The sequence below is a fragment of the Brachypodium distachyon genome, chromosome 2 (assembly GCF_000005505.3).
Source record: "Brachypodium distachyon strain Bd21 chromosome 2, Brachypodium_distachyon_v3.0, whole genome shotgun sequence".
NCBI classification, from domain to species: domain Eukaryota; kingdom Viridiplantae; phylum Streptophyta; class Magnoliopsida; order Poales; family Poaceae; genus Brachypodium; species Brachypodium distachyon.
Window position 1 is genome coordinate 41,268,972 of NC_016132.3, and position 26,175 is coordinate 41,295,146.

The 26,175-nt window shown below is 41.7% G+C and overlaps 3 protein-coding genes across 6 annotated transcripts; 2 read left to right on the top strand and 1 right to left on the bottom strand.

Annotated features, from left to right (window-relative positions):
• Positions 1 to 644: 644 nt before the first annotated feature.
• Positions 645 to 3,051, top strand: LOC100835225. Its single transcript, XM_003569168.3, has 7 exons — positions 645 to 847; positions 958 to 1,019; positions 1,142 to 1,225; positions 1,609 to 1,663; positions 2,168 to 2,303; positions 2,472 to 2,522; positions 2,613 to 3,051. Exons 1-7 carry the CDS (start codon positions 763 to 765, stop codon positions 2,710 to 2,712), a joined length of 573 nt encoding a protein of 190 aa, XP_003569216.1. The 5' UTR covers positions 645 to 762; the 3' UTR covers positions 2,713 to 3,051.
• A 687-nt stretch (positions 3,052 to 3,738) lies between these two features.
• On the top strand, positions 3,739 to 12,313 carry LOC100835537 (pentatricopeptide repeat-containing protein At1g10910, chloroplastic). 3 transcript variants are annotated; one of them, XM_010233623.3, is made up of 12 exons: positions 3,739 to 4,011; positions 4,261 to 4,345; positions 4,580 to 4,843; positions 4,934 to 5,236; positions 6,249 to 6,353; positions 6,466 to 6,565; positions 6,943 to 7,262; positions 7,879 to 8,055; positions 8,137 to 8,265; positions 9,098 to 9,503; positions 9,588 to 9,713; positions 11,780 to 12,313. In XM_010233623.3, exons 1-10 carry the CDS (start codon positions 3,797 to 3,799, stop codon positions 9,332 to 9,334), a joined length of 1,935 nt encoding a protein of 644 aa, XP_010231925.1. In that variant the 5' UTR covers positions 3,739 to 3,796; the 3' UTR covers positions 9,335 to 9,503; positions 9,588 to 9,713; positions 11,780 to 12,313. The 3 variants fall into 3 exon arrangements, with proteins under 3 accessions (XP_010231925.1, XP_010231924.1, XP_003569217.1); XM_010233622.3 differs by lacking the exon at positions 11,780 to 12,313 and adding an exon at positions 9,800 to 9,944 and having other exon boundaries at positions 3,782 to 4,011; XM_003569169.4 differs by lacking the exon at positions 11,780 to 12,313 and having other exon boundaries at positions 3,782 to 4,011; positions 9,588 to 9,937.
• A 4,328-nt stretch (positions 12,314 to 16,641) lies between these two features.
• Positions 16,642 to 20,058, bottom strand: LOC104582794. Of its 2 annotated transcripts, XR_001406177.2 has the most exons (3): positions 19,642 to 20,058; positions 17,237 to 17,383; positions 16,642 to 17,154 (listed from the first exon to the last, which is right to left on the bottom strand). XR_001406177.2 is itself a non-coding variant. In XM_010233624.2 (2 exons), exons 1-2 carry the CDS (start codon positions 17,768 to 17,770, stop codon positions 16,888 to 16,890), a joined length of 801 nt encoding a protein of 266 aa, XP_010231926.2. In that variant the 5' UTR covers positions 17,771 to 19,603; the 3' UTR covers positions 16,642 to 16,887. The 2 variants fall into 2 exon arrangements, 1 of the variants encoding a protein (XP_010231926.2); XM_010233624.2 differs by lacking the exon at positions 19,642 to 20,058 and having other exon boundaries at positions 17,237 to 19,603.
• Between the last annotated feature and the right edge of the window lie 6,117 nt (positions 20,059 to 26,175).

The following is a 26,175-nucleotide window of genomic DNA, read 5'->3' on the forward strand; positions in this document are numbered from 1 at the left end:
GTTTCCTACCATTTTGTTTAAGATTTTTCTGGCGATGCTCTAACGGTTGATGGTATTATTAATACTTCATACTAAGATATGTTCAAAAAAGTTACAAACAAATATAAGCTAAGTTAAATCCAGCGAAAGATTGGTCATCTACAGCAAAATTAGCTCTCAAGTGACTTGTTTACCATTAAAAATGATACGGTTAACATTTAAACACAATCTGCGGGAGTACAAGATCATTTCAGTATTTTTCACCAGTTGCCGAAACAAACACATGCCAGATATTTTGGATCTTCCATCCCCAGTCGGCAGGCATAGCCGATTTTGAGAGGTGCAGTCGTGAAGCTCCAACAAAAGCAAACACAACCTTAGAAAAACTGACTGCCACTGGGGACGAGGTCATCGGCGTCGTCACTGTCCACAAGCAGAATTATGGGGATTAAAACTAACCGCCAATGGGATACTTTAAGTTTAACTTCTAGAACTATTAATTAGTGTTTTGATCCTGCAACAAAAGTAAACGTTTTGAAACAACAAACAAATTCTCTATATGATTTTTGTCTAGTCTACACATATTTAAATTTACCTTTTGAAATAGTATTTGTAAAAAAATACTTTTTAAAACAATATATAAAGATATTAGCAGCCCAGAATTTGAAAAGTATCTTCACTTCGACGGGTTTCGTACTATTCGACCAAAATCCACATTCCAAGTCGAAGGCGTGCGCGCAGCGCGGTGCGCCCCCGTACTCTGCACTGATTTCAGGTCAGAGCATGATGACGACGGCGACGAGGAGGTGGTGGAAGCGGCGCGATGGCAGCGACGACGCCGACGACCTCGTCCCCATGGACACCCAAGGTATGGACCATCAAGTGCGCACCTCGTTTCCCCTCACCCTTTTGCCTGGGGTCCAGCTATCTCCGGTTCCCTGAAACTTTTTGTCGCTCGTCGGCGTGATCTGCACGCAGAGCAGGAGGAACTGGTCCGGTCGCTGGAGCAGAAGCAGACGCACGAGAGCCGCCGTTGGAGGGTGCGTGCCGCCGCCAACTCCCGACCCATTCGGCTTAGGGTTTGGAGATCTTGCTATGGGAGATGATTCAATTCAATTCGATTTTGGTGCTCACGCTCGATGGTTATCTCTTGCCTGTGCAGCGCGTGTTTGCGGGGTTCCTCCTTGGTTATGCGGCCTTTCTCGTGTACTCCAGCTTCCACCATGCCTGGTCTCCCTGGGAGCTGGTTAGTTGCTTGTAGCTTTCTTTTTTACTTCCTTACATTGTGTTTTGCTAGCCATATTGATCGCCTAAGATGTTCGATGCTGGCTTTTGAATGGTGTATGACTTGGATTGGCCTTTGGTAAATCCGTTTTGGGTGGATTGGGACATAGGTACTAGTTGAGTTTTGCCCATTGAAAAGTAACATATAATTACCATGTAATTTTTATCTGTGCTCTGAAACATTCATCAGTACAGCTCAAGTATTTAACCATCATAAATTCCAAAATAGTGGTGTATGGCTGTATGCTACATGCTTTGGTGAATCTATATGAAATGATTATGTCTTGCAAGCTTGTTTCTCTGAACCACTGCTTGGTGCCTGACTCACGGTTCACCATTGAACAGCGATATCATGCTTACTTTATGGAAGATATGCCTGCGCCGATGGTCATAATTGCAGGTAATGGTGGTTACTTGATATTTACAATTGGCAACATAAGGAAGTCATTGTTACAACTTGCAAGGCATAATTTTGTATCACACATTCAAAACATCTTGCTTAGTTTCTGAATGTTATCTCGACTCAACTTGTGGACACTGAGACAGTGGCAATGTTCATACTCACCCAAGGTGCTAACTTTATGACTTAGTTTTTTAATACATATGGAAAGCTTTCTAGAATCATATGTCCTATAATAGGTCCCTGCATCACCAGGGGCTTCTCTGGTCATTGTCACCAATAGACATTTTCTTACTAAAAGTTTTAGTAATAAGTTGATTCTGAGACAATGATATCAGGGAATATTTTGTTAGGCATGCACATTAGGACTATCATCATTAGTTTATTCCTTTCGTCTTCCTTAGTATATTTCTGAACATACCCAAGAATATGCCACGGCCCACAGTGTACAAAACATTTTTTTGTTTCTCTTTGATTTCATTCATACCTGACGTTTTATTGCAGATTGGGTAGCTGCCATTGCATGTTTATTTGCAGTTAAGGGTCTAGTACTATCATCAAGCTCCTCCAGGAAGTGGATGTGGTATTCATTCTATGTAGGCATGGCAGTTGCTGTCTTCTGGACATACTACCTCTTGAAGTATGTTATCTACAGACAATTCACGTACCCTTTCCTGTGTCAAAATGCAGCATCAGAAAGAAGACATTTTATGCTAACCACTAATCCTACACTGCACATGACCAACACTCACAAACATCAAGATCTTGTTTTTCAGTAATTGCGATTGTTGTTTCTTTTGCACTGCAGATTACCAAGAATACGATGGGATGCGGTGTGGCTTCCCTTTGGCCCTTTAATGTATGCTTACTTACTCCTTTGACCTGCTTTTTTGCTGGCCATTGTTGAATAATAATAACATTGCTATCTTTTACATGTACTGTTGGTCAGTGCTTCTACATTGAGCCTCTATATTGACCATACGCTTCTAAAGTCAATGCAAGATATCAGTACATTGAGGAGCTATATGTACAACTTCAAGTCCCTGTAATGTCGAGCATATGATTGTTCTTGATCTTGCAGTTAGCTCTTTTTGGAAATGGGAAGATCTTGCTCTTAGCTCTACATGGGCGGTTGAAACTTATGTTCTGTCACTTTCTTTATCATCTCCTGTTCTCTCCCTCCCAAAACCATCATGTCAAAATTCTAATATACTCAAATTGCATCAGTTTACCAGAGTAGTTTGTGTACTTGAGAATTGTCAGGTCTCCTAACATACGGAATGCTGATATGAATCAGATACCTTTGTATTTGTATGGCTATACTCTTATCATTGTCACTTGCGTACTTTTCATATGACACTCGGTATTGAAGATCTTTTTTGCTGAAATGAAGGCAAGATTTGGCTCCTTTCGAACATTGCGAATTTTCTCTTTGAGGATGGGACAGTGCTGTATTGCTAGTGGAACTTTGTCGGTAGTGGATTCATCCATATAAAGTCATGGCCTAACATTGCTCAATCTAGTCCACTCGTCTCAAAATCAATGGTGCTAGTATAAGTCTCACCAATTAAAAAGAATAAAATACACCACTGGTTCATAAACTTGAAAGAAATGAACACCTTAGTTCACAAACTCACAAAAAGCACATATAAATATCTAAACTCAGATTAGTGATACGGTTTACTTTGAAAAGGCAAAAAACAGACATGTGGCTGCCACGTCTAACCAAGCATGGAACATGGCATGTTGATAGATTATCACGCAAAGATTGCTTGAGAAATTGAGGAGGCGCGAGCCCGAGCCCAGCGCCCCTCCCCCCATCTCTCCTCTCTCTTTATGCCGTCAACGAGACGATTAGGACTCCGGTGATCGGTGGCGACGGCCGGCAAATCGACCTAAAGTGAATCTGGACCTCCTCCTCCCATTGTCCAGTTCTCTGTCATTCAGTTGTCTTAAGGGTGGGCCGGAAGTATTCACATCAGAAATGCAGCCCATTCACAAGTTCAGGGGATAGTGCCGTGGCCGGTGGCCCAAGACTCAAATTCTTCAGCGTACGAGGCGACACTCTCCCATCCCGTATCTCCCAACCACGGAGCGGCAGCGCACGGACGAGTTGGATTGATTCACTGCAAAATGGAAGCCGCGTCCTTGCCGCTCGCCGCGCCCCGCTCCCTCTCCCCGCCAGCGACTGCGCCGTCCTGCTCGCGGCCGAAGAACCTCCCCTTCGTTCGCGCAGCCCCGCAGACGCTGGAAGCACGTGCCGCACCCAAAACCCAGCGGCCGTCCCCCCGGCGCAACGCCGTCGCCGATGTCAAGGCTGCCGCCGACCCTGTCGCTGCGCTCACCAGGTATGCTCCACCGCTGCTATATTGCTCTAGTACTTTGGTTAGTCCCAAGCATTCGTTTCCTGTCGTTGTGGTAATTCCGCGAAGCAAAGCTCAACTGCTGTGGCCTGTGAATTATGCCACTTGCGTACAATGAACAGTAGAAGTGCTGTGATGCCGAAAAAAAGGGTTGGTAGAAATGGGATGTTAGGATAGGCTCAGCACTGCTCATGTTTGAAATCAAACCCTGAGGATTCTGCCCTTTACCTACAGGCTGGAAGATGTTCTGCAGACACAGGACTGCAACATAATCTTGCGCCACTATGGGGACATCAGGAAATGGGATGCCCTTTCTAAGGTACTCCCTCCGTCCCATATTAAGTGACTTTCTATTACATGTATCTAGACGCTTTTTGGGTATAGATACATTCATATTTGTGCAAATTTGTGTCACTTAATATGGGACGGAGGGAGTAGTTCTCAGCAATGGTTTTCATGGTCAGTTAGGGTGTGTTTGGGTGGTGGGAATTGATGAGTTTGGTGTGGAGCTTTGCCAGTGCCAATAGACATGAGTTGCTGAACTTTGTTTCAGGTCTTTCGGTGGATGCAGGAGCATGAAATGCTCAATGTTGCGTCCTACAGCAGCTATTTCAAGTACCTGGGGTTGAGCCGTAACGCTGCAAGAGCGCTGCAAGTGTATGGTTCTATCCAGGACCAGTCAATCAGAGTTCATGTCTCTGTTTGTAATTCGGTTCTAGGGTGCTTGGTGAAGAATGGGAGGTATGACAGCACCTTCAAGCTCTATGATGAGATGATACGAGGAGGTCTATCACCTGATCTGTTCACCTACAGTACTGTACGGGACTTTGACCCTCATTGTTTCATATTAGCACTTGCTATAGGCATTATGCAACCTGTTTTGAGTTCTTTTTTCCCCAACCTCCAGCTTCTGTCAGGGTGCATTAAGTTGAAGCAGGGCTATGCTAAGGCAATGGAGTTGATCAATGAGCTGAACTACCGCGGTCTTCAGATGGATAGTGTAATATACGGTACTCTCTTGGCGATATGTGCATCTCATAACTACTGCGAGGAGGCTGAGGTATACTTCCAGAAATTGAAGGATGAGGGCCATAACCCTAATCTGTTCCACTACAGCTCCCTGTTGAATGCATATTCGGAAAATTCTAATTATGAAAAAGCTGAGCTGCTGATGAAAGATTTGAGGTCTTCCAAGTTAATACCAAACAAGGTCTATTTTCATTACTTGTCCTTTATTAATTAGTTCTATGATCTATGCTTTCTGGTTTGCTGAAGTCCACAGTTCTGTCAGTTCCATTTTTGTATTTGCCACGGTTCAAGTTTCTTGAGGTCATTTCTCAATATATGGCTTATCCATGGGACAAGTTGGACAATATCTTTTCTTTTTACTGAAAACTGCAGGAAAGATTCCGACACTACATATATATTAAAGTTCAATAATATTTACAAGGAAAAAAGGGTTGGGGGGGGGAGCAACTTGAGTTTTTCGAGCCGCACCATTTATGTTTATTTGTTAAAGGTAGCATATCAGTGAATATTAATTGTCAATGTGCCTGGAAAGGAAACAAGTACTGTGCTAGGCAGCAACATGCATGTAACTAAACACTGTTTGAAAAGCATATCTTCAAATCACTAGATATTGCCTACCGCATATCCTACCCAGACACTGAAGTTTTTGCTTGTTGCTTTACACGCGGTGTATTGAAATGAGCTTGTAGTTGAATGGCCTGGGTTGAAAGTGAGGGCACCCTACCTAGGTGCTGGAATGGTTTCTTGCTGCTTTCCGCATAATCTGTTTAGTAGGGCTTGCTTGTAGTTGAATTGAGGGCACTGGTGCTTCTGGATGTTTCAAAAATAGCCTTTCCATAATCAAATATTATTTCCTCATGTTCACACAATGCTATTGTTTGGACATTGACAGTCTCCAAACTGTTAACTATATCACTAATTTATACATAACCCAACGAAATTATTATATTATGAAAGTACCGAAACTGTCTACACATATCATTTCCATGTATCCAATGTATACTTATAAAGATATCTATAGTCAAAGATATGTCCAAAGAGATAGCTTTTTTTGAACCGGAGGGAGTAACTGTTGTCCTATTCTTTGCTCAAATGCTATAGTCATGCAATTGAACTTATATACATTTAGAATTATCGCAAAATGGTGCTGCTAATAATATCATTCTGGCATCTCAACTAAATTTCCTTTGCAGGTAATACTGACTACTTTATTGAAGGTATACTCTAAAGGTGGTCTTTTTGAGAAGGCTAAGGAGCTACTCACTGAATTGGAAGCCTCAGGGTTTGCTCAGGATGAGGTAAAAGTCTAACACACAACACTTCTTCATGTGCACACTTCCATTCCACAATCTCATAAATTGACCTAACTTTAGTGCAGTTGTAATCCCTTAATCCTTATACTGTGTACAGATGCCATATTGCATATTGATTGATGCCCTTGCCAAAGGAGGAAAGATATGGGAAGCAACAATGCTGTTTAATGAAATGAAAGAAAAAGGAGTTAAATCTGGTACAACATCCAACCATACAACTAATCTATCACCATGCTAGTTTCTCATTCCTGATTACTATACCGTATTTAGGATCTGATCTTCATTTGTCTGGATCCTACATATATGTTATTCATTTTGTTGGATGGATCACTGTTCTTATATGTAATGATTACCTGCAAATTATGATACCGAATTCTAGTGTAACCTTTTGAGGAAGTACGGTATGGTTTTTTTTCATGCGCTGGTAATGTTATTCAGTATACTAGCTTTTGATAGTACTATAATAATTTTGTAGAGCATTGCCTGCGTGTTGCCATGCAAATGCCTTAGTAGGGTGCTATTACAATTGTGTCTTCTTCATCTTTCTTGATGTGCTTATCTTCTGTTTCTGCAGATGGCTATGCATTTAGTATTATGATTTCAGCACTACATCGAGCTGGTTATCGTGAAGAAGCAAAACAACTTGCAAAAGAATTTGAGGACCAGAATACAACATATGACCTTGTTATACTTAATACATCACTTCGTGCTTACTGCAACACAAATGATACAGAAAGTGTAATGCGAATGCTCAAGAAAATGGATGAATTGAACATATCACCTGATCATATTACATTCAATACCTTAATAAGGTACTTCTGCAAGGGAAAGGTCTATCACCTAGTATACAAGACAATTGAAGATATGCATACAAAGGGTCATCAATTGAATGAGGTATGTTGATTCTGCTGTCTTTGGTCTATTTATTATGTTTCTATTAAGTTTTGTGCTGGATAAAATAATAACTAATTCTTGTTAAATTCTGTTCACTGGAAGTAGGGCTATCTGCCTAAAGGGGTAAGGCTGATTGATGACCCTAGATACTTGTAGTACTCCAAAATTCATAAAAAACTTTATGGTATCAGTACATGTACATGCAAGACTACACACAGAAAATCTGTGCAAAAATAACTTGTACTTTGTACTGTACAAAAAAGTACTGTTTTTCAGGTAAAGATAGGTAGTTTATGGTATTGAAATCCAGTACGTACTTGATTTGTCTTTATGTATAGTACAAGGTATGTGTTAAAATTACACCAATTATGCATGTACTCTTGTATTTACATACACTAATAATATCTTTCAGAAAAAAAAATTGGGGCGTACATAGTACCTACACCCTTCATGGGTAGTTGGGTACCGCTGGTGGTGTCCCATCCGCTTACGGGCTATCTATGACATGCTTGTAGAATAGAGTGTGGCCATCGCATTTTTTCTTGCAACATGATTTTAATCAGCTTTTGTTGCGACAGCATGTATGTTAACCTAAATTTCTATTCATCTTCTCCAGGAGCTTTGCTCTGAGGTGATGTTACAGTTAGGAGAAGCAGGTTTTCCTTCTGAAGCATTATCTGTATATAATATGATGAGATACAGTAAAAGAACAGTTTGTAAATCTCTTCATGAGAAGGTCTTAAGCATCTTAGTTCCAGCAGGACTTCTCAAGGATGCATATATAGTCATTAAGGTACAATGCTTTGGCGTTTTCTGCTGGTATCTCTATTGTTTATTTTTGTGTATCTTCACTAAGCAAATGCTAATTTAACAGGACAATGCTGAGCTGATATCTCCACGTTCCTTGGAGAAATTTGCTATACAGTTCATGACATCGGGAAACATAAATTTGATTAATGATGTTATGAAGGCACTGAACCATTCAGGATGGCGTATAAGCCAGGTGATGATTTTGTACCTGTACTCTATAAGTATAGTTTGGAGTTGAACCCTGGAGGGCTGGACATTGGAAACTTATTAAATCTTAGCTGCCTAGGACAGAGCATGCTCCAGAAAATCACAGAACAGCATTACCAAGACTAACCTTAATCTAAGCATTTAAGGACCACATCTTGCGTCCTAACTTGCTATTTCTTTTAAGAGTTAATAACACCCGCAATACATAAACTTGAAGCGCGCGAGCAATTTCATACAAGAACTTGAAAAATGGGGCCAAGTGATCCAAAACTTGTTTAGGCGGGTGATTAGTGCCCAGATTAGTCCGAATTAGCCACGCTGGTTGTTTAGGCGGTTTGCATTTTTTTCATTTAGCCCCTGCGATCAAAATACAATTTCTTTCTCATCCCCAGACAATGCAATGCGAATGAAATTTTGCAAAAATATCTCTGTTTTCTTCCCATTTTCCATCATCGCGGCCTCTCCCTCGCCGCCCTATACCTCGCCGTGTCGGGGACTCGTGGATTTAGGGTTAGGCCGCAGGGGTTTCGGGGGAAGAAAAGGAAGAATCATGTGTGGAGGGTTTTCGCAAGAGCGTAGGGAAACGAGGGTTTTTCTGTAAAAATTATCGAGCCCTCAGTGCGCAACTTTGCCACGCTGACAAGGCACGTGGCGGCTCCGGAGCGCATCTGACCAAAAATGAATCTGCAACACAAGTTTTGGACCAACTGACCCCATTTTTCAAGTTGTATGAAAATGCTCGCATGCAGTTCTTGTACTGCGGGTGTTATTACCTCTTCTTTTAATGGTGAACATGACCGTTTCTGTTTCACATGCAGGATACCTTTGGGAGAGCAATTCAGCGGTACATCCAAAAACCTGATAAGAAGCAGCTATTGTTATCCCTCTTAGACTGGATGACTGGTCAAGGCTATTCCGTAGACTCATCATCAAGGAACTTGCTTTTGAAAAATGCACAGCTCTTTGGCGAAAAACAACTGATAGCAGAAATCCTTTCTAAGCAGCAAGCAGCATCAAGGGCCTCAGGCCAAAGAACAAAAAGAATCAGTGATTGAGGCACGATTCAATACTATCTGAATAGTTCAGTTCCACCAAAGAATGTTCAGAGTAGTCATGGTTGTTTGATGATCAACAAATACCATGCTCACAAGGGTCTGTCAGATACATGTTATCACCTGTATGTTCCCAGGGCACAATCAAGGCTTGCCAGGATTTCAGATTATGGTACGCGGTGTATGTCTGCATGTAGTTTAAATTGCTCTATTACATTTATGTGTGTAGTGTCTGAGATGTGTCCATTTTAACCAGGTTGCTCAATTCACTGAGATATACACTTCATCCATTAGAGCTGCAACTGGGTCTGGGAGTGAAGATAGAAGCCAAGGATTGCAGTGATGAGAATATTGGATTCTGGGTTGTCTAAGAGGCATACAAGTAAGTTAGAATTCCATTTTCTGTCATCTTAACAGAGAAAGTTGCTCAAATTTGTTGGTTGTGCAATTTGCATTATGTTGTTGCAGGAATCTAGTATATATCTCTGGATAGCTGAACACATATTTAAAACTTCTGTTCAGAGTTGACTGTACATGATTATTGTAAAAGCATATTGAAACATGGTAAAGAGTAGTTTCCTGGCGCAATAAATGTAAGACAGGTCAGTAAACATGTCAGCGGGGCGCGCAGGGATTATGGTTATGTGATACTGTATTAGATTCCGAACAAGACCTCATGGCTCCCAACTTCTCTTGTTACATTTGGGTCAAGGAATTCCCAGAGATACTAGTTACTGAAAAAGGTTGCGAAAGATTTTTGTTGTAAAAACTGCAATAAAACCATGGCAAAAAGATTAGGGGAATGGCATAATAGCATCAGAAACGAAATATCTGTATTAAAAACTAAACATGTGTAGCGCAGTGCCGCAGTAGCATTATAAGTCCTCAGGGTTTTGCCTAGTAAAAGACCATAACAGTACACATTCCTAAAGTATAGCAACATTGCTAGCTACTACGGATCTGTAAAATGGCTTATTTTTCTTAGGAGATAACATGTTGTTTTGAACGTTTTCTTTATCCTATAGATACATGCAGAATGAAGTAGGGATGCAAGCGGGATCCCTCTTATATCCCATTTCTAAGTCAAATTTCAGATCCGTTAGTCAAATATAGTATACTAAAATTGCTCGTTTTTCTTAGGAGATAACATGTGTTTTGAATGTTTTCTTTATCCTATAGATACAGAATGAAGTAGGGATGCAGACGGGATCCTGCTTATATCCCACCTCTAAGTCACCCCAAATTCACAAGTCAAATATAGTGCTCATATTTGACTAGCGGGTTTGAAACCTGTACCACTGCAATTTTGGCGAATTCGAAAAACACTACTGCAATTCTCATCTTTTGAAAAATACCATTACAAAATCTGCAGATTCTTCGAAAAGTGCCACCATAATGGGTTGAAAGGTGCCACTGCAGTGGCATTTTTCAAAGGATGAAAATTATAGTTGCATTTTTCGAAGTTGCCAGAATTCAAGTGGCATATATCAAATTAACCCCAACTAAAATATTTGAGTAAATATCACAAAACCCATGGTTTCCGATGAACCTTATCGCACAACTACACATTTTCGGTTTTTTTATAACATAACCCGCATTCTTGGACAAAACTGTATCGGTAAACCCATAATCTTGCTGTCAACGCGGCTAACAGCGAAATTGACATCGGGGCCCACCTGCCGGCCTCAGAAACGAAAACTGTGTTAACTTAGTCTGGTCTGGTTTGGTTTTCTGCCGGTTCGGGCTGGTTCGGGCCATAGAGATTGAGGGTATGAGCGCGCCCGCAACAAAGCCCCTCCGCCACCCGCGAGCTCCTCGTCGCTGGCCTCTGCCAGAATTCCGGCGAGGCTGCTGCCATCAACTGTGCTACACCGCCGTGCCGAACATGGCGGTGCTCAGTGCGCGCGACGCCGCGCCGCAAGCGACATGGCCGCGCCCCGAATGCCAGAGGCGTTCCCGCCCCCTCCATCTCCTTGGCCCGAATCAGCAGAAAACCGAAACAGACCGGGCTAACTTAACACAGTTTTCATTTCTGAGGCCGATAGGTGGGCTCTGATGTCAGTTTCGCTGTTACGCGTGTTGACAGCGAGATTATGGGTTTAACGATACAGTTTTGTTCAAGAATGCTGGTTATGTGATAAAAAACCCGAAAAGGTGTAGTTTTGCGATAAGGTTTGTCAGAAACCAAGGGTTTTGTGATATTTACCCAAAATAATTTGACTTAGAAAAGGGATATAAGAGGGATCCTGCTTGCATCCCTAGAATGAAGTGGTTGAACAAGGAGAAAACTGCTTAGCACTGACTAGATGCAGCCAGTTCAGTTGTCTTTGGTTAGGATTTAGCTAATTTAATTCCTCTAAATAATGAATAAATGTAGAGAAATTAAGTGATATCTGTTTCTTGAAAGGAGTAAAGGAAAATAAGTTTGTAATGTGATATTTTTTATAGGAAAAACAAGAGGATAACCAGTAAATCTGCCCTTTTTTGTTCCAACAAGTCGGTTTACTTTGATGAGGATTCAGAATAGACTGGTGAAAAGGAACTGTTCCTTGCCAAAAACACAGGATATTACCTTGGAATTGCTCTCGCAGTGTCAACGGAAAGCAAGTTTGGAACATTATTTGAACCACTTCTAGAGGATCAATTGTCATACCCTTGCTATCGTTGGATTTTTCATGTAAAATTATCGTCTCCTAATGCTGTTTCTTGTGTGGCCTCAGTATATTCCTTTTAACTTTTGAGAGGGTGGTCTCAGTAGATTCTAGTGGTATTGAGACTAGTTCTCGTTGGAGAGGTTCAAACTTCTTTGTCACTTTATGGGGGATGCGCATCTGTTTTGGCAAACTTAATTCTGGCCAATGGATACTTTAGATGTCATTTTTGAAGATACGTCCATGGCACGGACTGATAACAGCACCATGTATATAAAGTAATAACCAGAATTTCTTCAACTATAAAGATTGAGACAGAATGAATTCTCTATCCAGGCGTCCCTTTTCACTGGAGATATTGTATTCATGGCTAGCTGAATGGAGGGTACTCTATTATTGAAGTACTGACCCTTTTTTTTTCTAGAATAGTTCAAGCACTGACCTTAAACTACCATGATAAGTTGGAGAGGTAAAATTAGTGGTTCCAGGGAGCACATGCTCCTGGGAAGCAAAATATTTAGGTGTCAAAAACTCTGAAAAGATTACACATGTAAATGTTCGAGTCTTCCATATCTTTACTCCTATAAAGATCTCAATTAGTGACGGTGGTCCGTCACCTTCAGGCCGTGTCGCCTGTTGATTTTGGCACACTGTTGTGAATATGAAATTATTTGATGTAAGAAAATAAATAATAGAACAGCATAGAGTTTTTTTTGTTAGTCTGTAGCAGCATACATGTACCGTGCTACTAGTAAAATTTCATGGAGAAATGAACTTTTTTTGTGTCCTAGGTGAGAAGAACAATATTAAGTGCTTTAGAGAAGTAAACTGTTAACTAAATGTGTTTTCACACAGAGCGCAAACTCCCTTTTTTCATGAAAAATTATAAGCACTTACGCTACCGGCTACTCATGGATTTGAGTGACTTGCCACCCTCCTATCCAGGGAGTTCGCCTCCCGGCCTGGTGGCACCTTTCCCATCCCCCAAAACCCATCCGCAAGGGCCTCGACTCTTTTCGTTCTGCTGATAGACTGGATGATGATTTGGAAACAGCGCAACAAGTGCACCTTCGAGAATAACCGTCCCTGCTGTTTCACCATCCACAACAGGCTCAAGGAGGAAGCGAAGGCTAGAGCAGGCGCTTTAGGACTCCATGTGTTGCTACCTGAATTCTGGGATGTGAACTAACGGTTTTGCTATTTCTTATTTCTTAGGCGAAATAGACACTCCCGTGAACTAATTGTGTCTTGCAGCCTATCTATGCCTTTAAATGCACTTTCGTCTTGCAGCCTATCTATGCCTATCCATGCTTTTGCGTTTTCTAGAAGAAAAAAAGTACTCACATGTGTAACTTTCTGTAAAGAATTGCGATCTGGAAAATAGTTTTTTCTTTCATGTGCTCCCAGAGTCCCAGTGCACCATTGAGCTCCTGGATGTTTGGTAATAAAATAACTGCCATATCAATCTGAGTCCACATATATTTGGTCATAAGATTCTGTTATAATTCGATCTAGCTTAACAGAATTTGGCTGCTTACCTGGGCTTTAGAAATTTGGGGTGTACATTTGGTTGCCACTCTGATATGACCATCACATCTTAGTGAGTAGTAACCGGTGGTCCCCTGTGCTTCTCTGCTTGTAGCACCAAAAATCAAGTTCATTGCACCTAGACAGTGCAGAGTAATTTGCAAGTTTACTCCATGTTTCTTCTGCTTTTTCACTTATGCTGTCCGATTTTCGCATTGATTATCTTAGGATGGTGACAAATAAACCTGATGACTTTAATGAAAAGGATCAAAATCTGTTTGTGATGTTGTGTCGAAGTTTTCACAAAATTATCCTGTTAAATTGAAGAACGAACTGCTTTGTTGTGCCTTGCTGACATTTTTATTTCGGCGACTATGCCTTCATCTGCTTGCTCCTGAGTTTAACACTACCTTAAAACATTTCTTCTTAATTGGCCAGTGGCGGCTTTCCCGTCATGATAAGACAAATTAAGCAGCAGGTCATTTTCATAGTTCACAAATCAGCAAAAGGAAGTAGAATACATGACGGAAGGGAGAAGATTAGTATCCGTTAGGGTACCTCAATTCGTAGCGCTCAGTTTAGCATTGCTGAACTGTGCTGCGCTGAACTTATTTTATAATATGATGTGAAAAAATACACACGAAAACAGTTAAAAGTTGGTTAGCCAAACACAAAAATAAACAGAAGCTGGTTGGAAAAACTGGATCATCATAATCCACCTCAATGCCAAACTCACCATAAATATAAAGTGTTCTACTTTCATATTAGCTCAAAAAATTTAAAGTTTGATCAACTTCATAAAAAAAGATGTAGTACTAAGATATATGTCATGACGAATTTAATAAAACTGATATACACTTATAGATATTGAGAGGTCAGGCTTTTTTCCTTTTCAACAAAGATTGTAGATGTTAATTTTTTTTAGAAATTTGGTTAAACTTTAAAAAGTTTGACTTAGACTAAGGCTATAAGAGCATCTCCAAGAGCTTCACCATCCCATGCCCAATAATTAAATTTAGGGATTTTGTCCAAAAATAGCCCTCCAACAGATGCCCATATCATTCTCCATTTCTAGCCATCCCCCAAATCGAACTCGGGATTTCCCATATTGAGGAGTGAAATGGGGATTACTCATATCTATCGGAGTTAAGAGAAAGAAAGAAAATGGTGAGAGAGAGACAGATCAGTCCTTAGTTTGTCTTTTCCGAATCTTGATGAGATATCGGAAATGAAATATGAGAAATTTGTTGGGGAGGCATAGGATTTGGGGAGGGTATATTTTATAAAAAATTCCTAAATACAGGTTTTGAGAAAGCAAATATGAGGAACCTCTTGGAGATTGGAGATGCTCTAACATTTTTACGAACGTAGTGAGCAATCGAAGAGGCCAAGGAGTGGGTCCACCATGACAGCTCCTCCAGTTCTGATTTTTCAGAAGACGGCTTCCCCTTACGCCACCATTGCTACTGCCATTTATTTTTTCTTGTTAGTTTTTCCCCCCACTATCTCACTGTCAAATTGCTTTCGTATGTGTATTCCTGAGTCCTGACCCAGCCGCTGCCGTCAAGTGGAGGAATCTGATAAGCAATCCACATCCATGAAGAGGACATACTTCTGCAACGTACATACTTGTGCTACCTGAATCTGGCTCCGATCCCATCGATTCTCTTTTTATTTTGACATATGTGTCTTGTGGAAAATTTTGAGCTCAGTGACTGGTGAGCTAGATAGGCCTTTCGATCGAGATTCACTTTGGTCAAACTAGTGAGGTTTCAATCCTTATCCTCTCACTTGCCCTACTGAAAATCATGATTCTTGATGTGAACTTTGTATATTTCAATTGATTTTTTGTAGTCTTGGTCAAATTCCTGGGTGTTTCGGATATCGATCCAACCCTCTCCTGAGTAGTGCTCATGTCAACGGAACCAAGGCTTTGCACCTTCTTGCCTTCACGTCTCAGCAGTCGCCTCAGTTTCTATTGCAGTTGCAGCTAAAGCCATCCAGGTATAGGATTATAGTTCATCAGAGATTGAGGGAGGAAAGTCATAGACTCATGAACGCCAAGTGGATGGTGATTGCCGATTGGGAACTGGTCGACGGAGGTTGTAGTCATAGTTTATTCCCAGCCCTTATCTCGAAACTGAGTGCTCTAAGTACCGAGATTTAATTTTACTTTCGGAAATAGTTTTGGCTCATGCCAAAATAATCCAATTAAAAAGATTCATTGTTGATTTAGACTCTGAGTAAAGCTTTCAATCTTTCATCATCATAAACATTTCACAAAAAAGTTAAATCGAATCCACTGACTTCTAAAAAAAGGATTCTGATGCCTGAGAAGTTCATGCTTACTGCTCTAAACAACATGCTCATGACTAGTCCCTTGCAAGAAACAAAACATCAGTGATACATTAGAATCCCCTTATTCAACGGGGACAAAAAAACGGAAGAAGAAAATCTCAAACCGCACTCAGTACTCAACAGTGACAGCTGCAGAAAAGGAAGCGGTCCCGTGTCATCGTCGTCAAAAGCCAAGATCGACGGGATGATGTCGCGGGTGACGTTTTGGGGATCCGATGGCTGATCGAGATTCTTCAGCTGATCCATTCGTTCGTAGCGTGGAAAAGTTGAGCGGAATCTCAGCCGCAGCCCTGGAATATGTGATGCCGACACCGCTGCACCCAGAGAGCGACGGTGTCATACTACAATCTGTTAGGTAGGGCCAACCTGGCCCCCACATGTCAACGGCGGCATAGTCCTATGCCCGTCTGCATTCCGTTGTGTAGATGCACACAGTACTACAGCAGGGCATACGAACTATGGCGTGTGTGTCTGTTGATCGACGATTATATGTTGTATCCTCCGTATCATATATTAAGTGACTCATGTTTCGATGTTGTCTCAAATATTACATGTACCATACTAAAATACATTTAGATACATGTAATATTTTGGCACTTAATATGAGGCGGAAAGAGTATTATCTTGTATAAAATCATGTGAAAATAAAACATCGAAATGTAATATCAGCATGGCCAAGAACACACGTGTTATATCTAGTTCTAAAATGAACATTCATCGGAAGAAGGTTCCTTCAACATTAAACAAAAGGACTAAGAGGAGAGTAATTGAGTGTACGAGTAGCTGTCAAAAAAAATTTGAGTATGATTATAAGTTTGTAACTACAGATGGAAATAACAACATAAACAGAACATAGCAACAATTGTCCACTTATATTATTTCATCTGTCAATTTCTTTGAAAAAAAGGAAGACTCTAATAACTTTTCCCCACTTGCACTAGAACCTCCATCCCTTTCTTCCAATGTAGCACTAGTAGAAATGTTTTGGCACAGCTAGCTAGTTATAGCTACATGGGAAGATCAACCCTGCATGTTTTTCTTCTTTGCTTTGCTATGGTGACTCATGTGACCACCATATGCTTGAGAGGAGTTGAAAGTGGCATTACACAACTTGCATCTGTAGCCTGAGCTCATGGAACCTTGCATGACATCACCACCAAAATTTTCATTTGGGCCACCTACTGGGTCCTCGCCTTCTCTTGGGGAACTTGGGAATGTAGCAAATGGACCAGAGGGGGTAGGAATACCATAAGGATCTTCATTACAAAGCGCCCCATGTTGTATGTGCTGTTGAAGTATAGTATTTGAAGTGAGGGGATACTGGTTCAGAGGAGAAAAAAGAGAGCCCAATGGCAGTGAGTTTAATTACCTTGGTGAATAGCCTTGTTGGGTTCTCAAATATCGGACCAGCATCCAACGCTCCAATTGTGTTAAGGTGGGCATGTACACTGGCAATGGGATCTCCTTGGAGTAGGGATGTGATAGATGGAGATTCCATAGACAAGATCTGCATTTGCTGCGATGGGTTGAAGTAGTTCTCAATAGGGGTTGTAACAAAGTCTTGTTGTGAGAATATTTCTTGATTATTTTGAGAGCTTTCCATGATAATTGGTTGTGATGTAATGGTTCTGCCAAGAGATATATTGTAACTATTTGTATGGGGTAACACGTGGAGCGGTGCTAATGGAACATTTGTTTGGTTTTGCAGCTTGGACTCGTTTTTGGCTGGCATCATGGTAGGTACTTGTGATGCATGTGAATACGGTGGCTGGGTCATAAGGGCTAAAAACTCATTCAACGTTGGCTTGACTAGGGGGCATCTCAGTGCTTCATGCAAGGGGGAAATATTGGACTCACTTTCACTAGATCTAGCATCTTTACGGTAGGAGCCATTAGGATCCATGGCTCCTAGACTAAGGATTTCTGATGGAAAGCTTGCAAAAGGGATGAATTATCTGCCACGGTAATGTAAACTACTTCGATTGGGGCTATTTTTTAGAAAGAATATTGCACTATTTATAGGGATATGAAATTATGAACGTGCTTGGTCTCATGCATGCAATCTTTAATTATGACATTATTGAAAAGATTTGACATTTATTCATTACATTTATACAATATATTGAAATATGAGTAATTAAGGTATCTAATAAATAATATAATCATGTAGGATATCACTTTGGAAAATCCAATCTTACCATTGTTTGGCATAAATTTGTCTAATAAATGATGTAATCTTGAGGATCTCACTTTGAAAAATCCAATCCTACCATTGTATGGCATAAATGTTGGCAACCACTTGTAATTTCATAGGAAAAAAATTCAAGACTCTATGAACGAAATTTCCCAACATAGTATGGTGTCCCTGTAATGTCTATACCCTTCAGTTCCCTTCGTTGCATTGGATTGGTTCTAGAAATTTTGCATACCCCTCTCCGAATTTGTGTGTTCTCCTTATGACGATCCTCGTATGTTCGAAAATACACCCTCAACTTAATTGAGATTGGAGAAAAATTGTACATATTATTAAAAAAAACATATATGTATATTCCAAAACATAAAAAATCATGAGTTCTGCTGTTTTGGATTACAAACCGAATTGAATCATATTCCACCATCAACATGAACAAAATAATTATGACATTATCTAAAAGATTTGACATTTATTCATTACATTTATACAATATATTAAAATATGAGTCATTAATGTATCTAATAAATAATATAATCATGTCAGATATCACTTTGGAAAATCCAATCTTAATATTGTTTTGCATAAATTTGTCTAATAAATGATGTAATCTTGCAAGATCTCACTTTGAAAAATCCAATCCTACCATTGTTTGGCATAAATGTTGGCAGCCTCTATGAACGAAATTTCCCAACATAGTATGGTGTCCCTGTAATATCTATACCCTTCAGTTCCCTTCATTACATTGAGACTGGTTCTAGAAATTTTGCATACCCCTCTCCGAATCTCTGTGTTCTCCTTATGACGACCCTCATATTTTCGAAAATATGCCCTCAACTTAATTTAAATTGGAGAAAAATTACACATATAATTCAAAAAAACATATATTTATATTCCAAAACATAAAAAGCATGATTTCTGCTGTTTTGGATTACAAAACAAATTGAATCATATTTTCCACCATGAATATGAACAAAATAAGCTTCTTCTCACGCAATAGCTTTATAAAAAGTTTCACACTTTGGGCACAATTCTACATTTTGCAAGATCTAAATATGATACGAATTTATATTTCTGAAGATATGGATTTTTTTTACCAAACTAACAATTTCTTCATACATGGATCATAAAATAATTTTTCAGATCAGAAAATCACAAATTAAATACCATATGTAGCAATATTTGTTATGAAGAACATGTCATATTTTTTTTATCGGGTACATGCCATAAATATTTTTGGACCAAGAACATGTCATATAAATTTTCTCATCAAGAACATGTCATACACATTTTTCTGGTCAAGAATCTATTTGTGCATCTCCCTTGTTTCGGAACATAGAACATGTCATATGCATTTTTCTAATCAAGAAGGGACACATGAGAAATCATAAATGTCACGTTTTTTATCCGAGAAATGTTTTTTAACCTTATTATTTATGAAGAAGAAATGCACACATATAATTCAAGACACGTCACATGAGCACATACGGATCATAAATGAACATGATCACATCACAAGAAAAAAAGATCATTTGGGGGGGGGGGGGGGGGTTAGCCGATGTTTTTTAGATCTGGATATGTACCTTGGACAAATTTCAGTAGAGGGCCCCAGATCCGGGTCACTAACTCGCTGGCTTCGAGCCTCATAGGGGAACATGTTGTAGCAGGGCCGGTCCAGGAATACTTGATGGCGTCCGGTGAGGCCACCCTTGCCACAGTGCCCGTCCCACTAGTGACGTCAACCATCAAGTCGGCTCCCTCCAACACCTCGAGCGAGTGGGAGGCGGCAACGGCTAAGACGGGACCGGCCAGAGTGAGGCCGAGGCTCCAACACATTGTAGAGGCCTGCGGGAACAGGAGGTTGGTGGTGGCGGTGACGAACCAGGTGTTTGGGCAAGATGTCTGCTGGCTGGCGGGGACGAGACCAATGGTGGCTCCGCTCGAGGAGACGGGATTCGGTGGGCAAAAATGAATCGGTGGGGATGAGGATAAGGAGGACGGAGGAGATGGGAGAACCAAAATATTGCAGATATTATGTTTTCTAGGGCTAAGAAAAGCAAGATGTGTGCACGAATCTTGAAACATTGAGGGCCATTGGATATGCACATCCTTCTATGCTAGGCAAAACTTCGTTGGCTCTATGAATAGACTATAGAAGTTTCCAGTTGCTTGGACTGAAAAGATCTCTATGCTTTGATACAAGAAAAAAAATACATCATTGCATCTTCTTAAGATGCAATCCCATGCATTTCATGGTGAACAAGGAAGGCTCCATGAGCAGACCATATTAATATGGGACAACTGCATATTCTATTCCTTGGTGGGAAAAAACATCTTTAGGCTTTAATAAAAAAAACAGATTACAACTTCTAAAGATGTAAAAAGGTGAATGTTGCCTCAATCTACTCTCCCAACTTTCAAAATTAGTTACCTATTTCAGTCTAACTTTCTTTTGACGATGTGTACGTAGTGGAAAAACTAATGGTTACCATACACGATGAGGTGTGATGATGTATACGACCCTGTGGCCCATCGCCTTTCCATGCAAGGACTGGGTCCGACATGAGAAGGAAAGTACCATGTGACATGCAATCTAGTATGAATAGTAGTTATGGACAATCCCCCCTTATCACAATCATAGTCCACGACTCTAGCGGACAGTTTCTTGGATAAAAAAAAGACTCGGAGGACAACATGATGACTAGGCAGCGGCAATTGGCGCATCACATGGCGGCGGCGGCGTGGACCGGGAGTGCCGCACCCCATGACCCGCTGTGGCAATCTACAAGATCCAGAGAAAGTGTGTGATTGGGAAACTGGATACAGAGGAAGAATGACAGAGAAAGAGGATTGAAAATGCCTTACCGTGGGCGGGAGAGAGGAAGAAGCCCTTCTTGGCCGACAGGATCTCGGCCGCGGCGACCGGATCCGCCGGCATGCCGTGGCGGCCGGATCCAGGCCGGCGGTGGCCAGATCCACGGGCCGTGGCTGCCGTCATGCGGGGGCAGGGAGGAAGCGGCCCCGGCAGCATTGGGCAGGAGGAGCACCATTGCGCGGGGCAGGGAGGAGGCGATGGCTACCGTCATGCGGGGCAAGTAGGAGGAGGCGCGCGGCCGGTAGGAGGAGAGAAGGGGGAGGGAGATGGCATGGTGGGGAAGGGAGGAAGATGAGGAGATCGAGGGGGAGAGGAGATCGAGGAGGAGAGAGAAGAGATAAGGCAGGGCTGCAGAGGAGACGGAGTCACAGACTCAAGGGGTGGGCACTAGGCAGGGGAAAGGAAACACAAAACAGCCACATCAACGATACGGTCCTCCATTCCTCAACCAATCAAGAACCAACAACAACTAGCATTCGGGTTGTGCTTTTCTGACTGTGACCTCCAATGGCGGGCTAATTCATTTTATTTTTTATTTTTAGTATAATATAATTGTATTTTGGATTATAATTGAATTGCTTTATAAGTTTATCAATATGATCTTTTTTGTGTGCAAATTGGGCATGATTTTGAACCATATTAATAGTACTTGCTTCACAAAATACAATTTTTTGCGTTAAAAAAATGGGAAAACATTTTTTGGAACGAAAACGTTGTAAATTTCTTTAACAATATTGTTTGTCATGAAAAGACAACACACGTCTGTGCAAAAAATGGATACAATATCATGAAATATGTCATAGAAATGGCTGTGACTTTGGTCATTTGGCTTGAAAGCCATAAACATTCATACTCGATAGTCCATTTTGTGAAAGAATTTTTTTAACATTTGCAAAATTTTAAGTTTACCATTTCTCATAGCAACTAGTACACATAAAAGGACTCCATGTCAAGAATTGTCTTTTTTGACATTTTCTTCACATTATTAGAATTTTCACAAGATGGGGTGAAAATTGTCAACACATCTTTCCATACAAGGTGTTTAATATTTCAATACCCTATATGAATCTTACATAATTCTTACTTGGGTACCTTAAATGATTTTTTGAAATTTGTAGGAAAAACTATCACACACTTGTAGTTCAAATTTTAATTAATTTTGGGAAATCACTAAATTCATTTAAATGGAAAAATTATAAATAAAGCTAGAAACTTCAAAACCTTTGGACACAACCAATTAAATATGTTCTAGTTTGTGTGAAAATTGTATACGTGCCATTTTGAACCATAAAAATTGTACTTGCTTCACAAAATAATTCATTTTTTGTATTGAAAAAAGACGGAAAATCGTATTTTAGGAGAACGATCATGTGATGTTATTGTTCAAACGTGTTAATAAGTAGAAAGAAGACTTCAGCAAAAAGAATCGCATTGTTTAGATTTTTTTTGAATTAGTCATGATTTTTGCAAGTCTCAGTAGTGGCGGGTTTGAGCTTGGAACAACCACTGGTAGGTGGAGGGTCACCAGCAGCGTTTGTGAGCTTAGAACAGCCACTGGTAGGTGATAGGTGATAATTGAGATTTTGGCCGAGCTCAGGAAGTGGCTGTGTGTAATGATTGCCGGTGACTTGTTTGGAATGAGAATGACCGCCACTGGTGGGGTCCACCAGTGGTCGTTCCTGCTGTTCCCAAGGACGGCCACTGGGCTTCTGGGAACGACCACTGGCGAGAGTTCATGTAAGGGGTATTTTGTAGTAGTGTTATGACTCTATTCACAAATTCATTCGGATCGAACCTGATTAAGTTCCTATCCCTTAAGTGTGGTGTGGGATCCTTTAGGTTCACGTCCACTCAGACACGACTTCGAATTCCTCCTAAGGGCAACTCCTTCGGGGATACCCAATGCGTCCGTTTTGGTCCATTTGTGTAGCGGACCGGACAGAAAAAGGCCGAGTCTAGCCTGAGTCCATTCGGGTCAGGCAGCACGTCCAACGAGGTGACCCATGTGGGAACCAATTGGCAAAAAAAATTTGGATGAACACAACTCATTAATAAACTTGGTAAATTTCATTTACAAACATGATCCACATACAATATTTACCACTGGATTTGGGGACCGGGGAGAGGAAAGAGCTGAGGGATCAGTTTTGCCATCAGATTTAGGAACTATGTGGCGGCTACTAATCGTCCTCTTCGACGCGGGGGGGGGGGGGGTTCTGCAGGCTCGTCGGCGAAATAACAGAGGAGCGGCAAGCTGCGCATCCACTTGCCACTCCCGCCTCTTCGTCTCGTGCTTCGATTCCATTTCAAATCCCCGCGAGCTCCTCCTCCAATTCCTGCTGGCGAGCGTCGTCCTTGACGTCGTGCTCCAATGAGGCTTGGCAAGCAAAGAAGCACACCTGCTCCTTCTCTTCCTCGTCGGTCCGAGTAGCAGAGATCCGGACGCATGAGGGACTGACGCCGCCTCCTCGATCGCCATCATCTCCACCTCCAACGCCGCTGCTTCATCCTCAATCTTGGGCACCCAGCGCGAGCCGCCGCCGCTCGGCTAGTCAAGGGCGACGGATGCCTACTCCTAGCCGGGATGATTGCCTCCACCGCGGCCGACGTGCACGTTCGTTGAGAACGCGGAGGGAGGAGACGCCGATGGATCCATGTTGTCGGCGAACCCTAGATTTGGGAGCGAGTGGAGTGTGTGGGGGTGGGGAAATGGGATAGACGTGGTCCCCATTAAAATGGACGGAGGGGGGGGGGAGGTCGTGGGGTCGCTGGCAGGTGGGGCCGGGAATGAGAAAGCGTTTGACGGGTTCTAACCTAGGTGGACGCATGGACTGAGTGACCATACATTTCTCGGTCCGTGGGGACGCAAACCCGGCTCAGATTTTGGGCCGGACTGCCTCTCCACGGACCGAAAAGCGGACGCATGACCAAATGTGTCGCCGCGTTTGGTCCGTTCGGGCCAAACGGATTGGTCTGCCTCATTTGTGTCGTCCCGCTGGAGTTGCCCTAAGTTCTCACCTCTGTCCTCGAGAACGACTACACATCCCCTTATCGACTCTTACTCGCCCATGAGTTCTCATACTCAAGTCGATAGTCGGCAGTGGCTCGTAGCAGAACGTGTTTTGAATGATCAGTGAGCCTAATCTTCTATATCTAACTAGAAGCAACCCACTACTTGATTTTTCTAAACATGCAAGCATGCCACATCATCACATAATTAATTTGTTCACACCTTATTTAGTGAAAAACTCATACTTTTGCACATGCATGCATGCTACTTCCATCAAGTTATTCCCACTAAGTGAAGAATGTACAATTTTATTATATGTTTTCAATTTTGAATATCTTTATGTTAACTAAAAAATTTCCGCAACAACGTGCGGGACATCGTCTAGTGTAACTAAGTGAAAGCAGCATATATGATAATACAACAATCTCAAGCACGAAGGCGATCACAAAGATAACAACGACACCAATGAAACTCGGATAGAAATAACCGAAGCACACAGAGACGAAGATTTATCCTGATGTTTACTCTCTTGGGAGAGAGCTAGTCAACGTTGGAGACGTGTGGGTTATCATGAATGACCACCAATGCCACTGAGGACTCGTCTTGTTCTCCTCTCGCCTCCTTCACGAAGTAGGAGCTCAATCACTAGTGGTAGGTCTTGAGGTGACATCCAAACCCTCACAAACTTCCCCAGGGCAAATTCACATCTTGGAAGTTTCCGGAATGGGCTCCAAGTGTCTAGGAGTACTCGGAACTCTAAGAGTAATAAATCACTTGATGGACTTGAAGAGGAACAAATCTCTTTGGTGAGACGTAGATCTAGCCTCTAGGGCTGTCCTAGCTCACACTGGCTCTCGTGACAAACATCGTCACATTTCTTTCCTTATCATTAGTAGTAATAGAAAGACATTTATTTGACGATCTAGACCGTGGAAGGACCACCATAGCAAAGTAGCAAACATATCTCGCTTGTGAAACTAATTAAGAAGACCGACGTGTATATGGAAATGCCGTCGTGGGAGTAGCTAGCGTGCTAGGTCGACATGATACTGTAGCCGAGGTGCAGCACGGCACTCAATCGAAGAGTCTCCACGCGACACCTGGTTAGCAATATTCGATCAGGCCAGCGGGTGCAGTATACCTACCTGGAGTTTGCTCAACGTAGAGCGTGTAGAATTAATGTGCCGAACTCAACTCCCTTGATCTGTCCAAATTATTTTAACATGTATGCAATGTCACGTCCCCGCAAAAAAAGAAAAGAAAAAGAAAACTATGCACTGTTACGGACGATGATTCATACGGCCGGACGTACAGGTGGTTAATCATCGTGTTAATTAATTTGTTCCCTGCTTTAACACGCTCGCAAAAAAACAAATGTAGGCACTATATTCCGAAGCTTCGAAGCGCAACGGAGATTGGCTGTTCCGTTCTCCGTGGCCAAGCAGAAGGGACGGCTGATTTTTCTCCAACGCAGCTGGCGGCACCTACAGGTCGGCCAAAACCGGAACAACCAGCTGGTGGTGTTGCAACCTGAGCTTCTTCTGGTGATTGGTGATTTGGCATCGTACGTACGGTGGTGTTGCAACGGCGACCACCACCTGAGCTACCTGGCCCCACATTCAGGTTTCAGCTACCCTCCACGGCCAACTGGGTTGTGGACTTGTGGTCCCTCACCGGCGGTCGCATGGAGACAGAGAGGTGGTCCTGTGGGCCTACACACAGACACACGGACGGCAGATGAAAGAGCAAGAAAAAATCTAGGAGGAACAAACGATTATTAGTTCTTCTGAAGAAGCCAAAACAGACGATTAGCTTAGCCATCAAAGGACACAGCCCAACGCTGCACACACAACATGTAAAAGTACTCAAACATGTACTTCCACAAGAATAAACTGAGAACCAAGTTATGGATTTAAATCTACCCAAACCATAGAGTAACAAATTATGTTCAGAGAGAATGAAAATAAACCTCGGTTGCTTTTGTAAGGTGTTCATGTAATCTCCACTTGGAAAAAGCGCTTTGCCTCTTATACAAAAGTACTCCATCCGTTTCATAATTTTTGTCTCAAATTTGTCCAAAATTAAATGTATTTTTTTTAAAATGTCTAGATACGTCATCGTGTAAGATTTCGACAAGAATTATGAAACGGAATGAGTACAAGCCCCGATTACTGCCACCGGGTCCCACCAAACGTGGGCCCCAGCGACGAGCCACTCATTAAATAAAGATCT

Excerpts from the sequence above, each read along its gene's own strand:
- LOC104582794 (XM_010233624.2), bottom strand. The coding sequence starts at position 17,770 with ATGGATCCTAATGGCTCCTACCGTAAAGATGCTAGATCTAGTGAAAGT. Across the intron at positions 17,155-17,236 it reads CAACAAGGCTATTCACCAAG|CACATACAACATGGGGCGCT; the intron begins GTAATTAAACTC and ends ATACTTCAACAG.
- LOC100835537 (XM_010233623.3), top strand. The coding sequence starts at position 3,797 with ATGGAAGCCGCGTCCTTGCCGCTCGCCGCGCCCCGCTCCCTCTCCCCG. Across the intron at positions 4,346-4,579 it reads AATGGGATGCCCTTTCTAAG|GTCTTTCGGTGGATGCAGGA; the intron begins GTACTCCCTCCG and ends ACTTTGTTTCAG. Across the intron at positions 7,263-7,878 it reads AGGGTCATCAATTGAATGAG|GAGCTTTGCTCTGAGGTGAT; the intron begins GTATGTTGATTC and ends CATCTTCTCCAG.
- LOC100835225 (XM_003569168.3), top strand. The coding sequence starts at position 763 with ATGATGACGACGGCGACGAGGAGGTGGTGGAAGCGGCGCGATGGCAGC. Across the intron at positions 1,226-1,608 it reads CCTGGTCTCCCTGGGAGCTG|CGATATCATGCTTACTTTAT; the intron begins GTTAGTTGCTTG and ends ACCATTGAACAG. Across the intron at positions 1,664-2,167 it reads GCCGATGGTCATAATTGCAG|ATTGGGTAGCTGCCATTGCA; the intron begins GTAATGGTGGTT and ends GTTTTATTGCAG.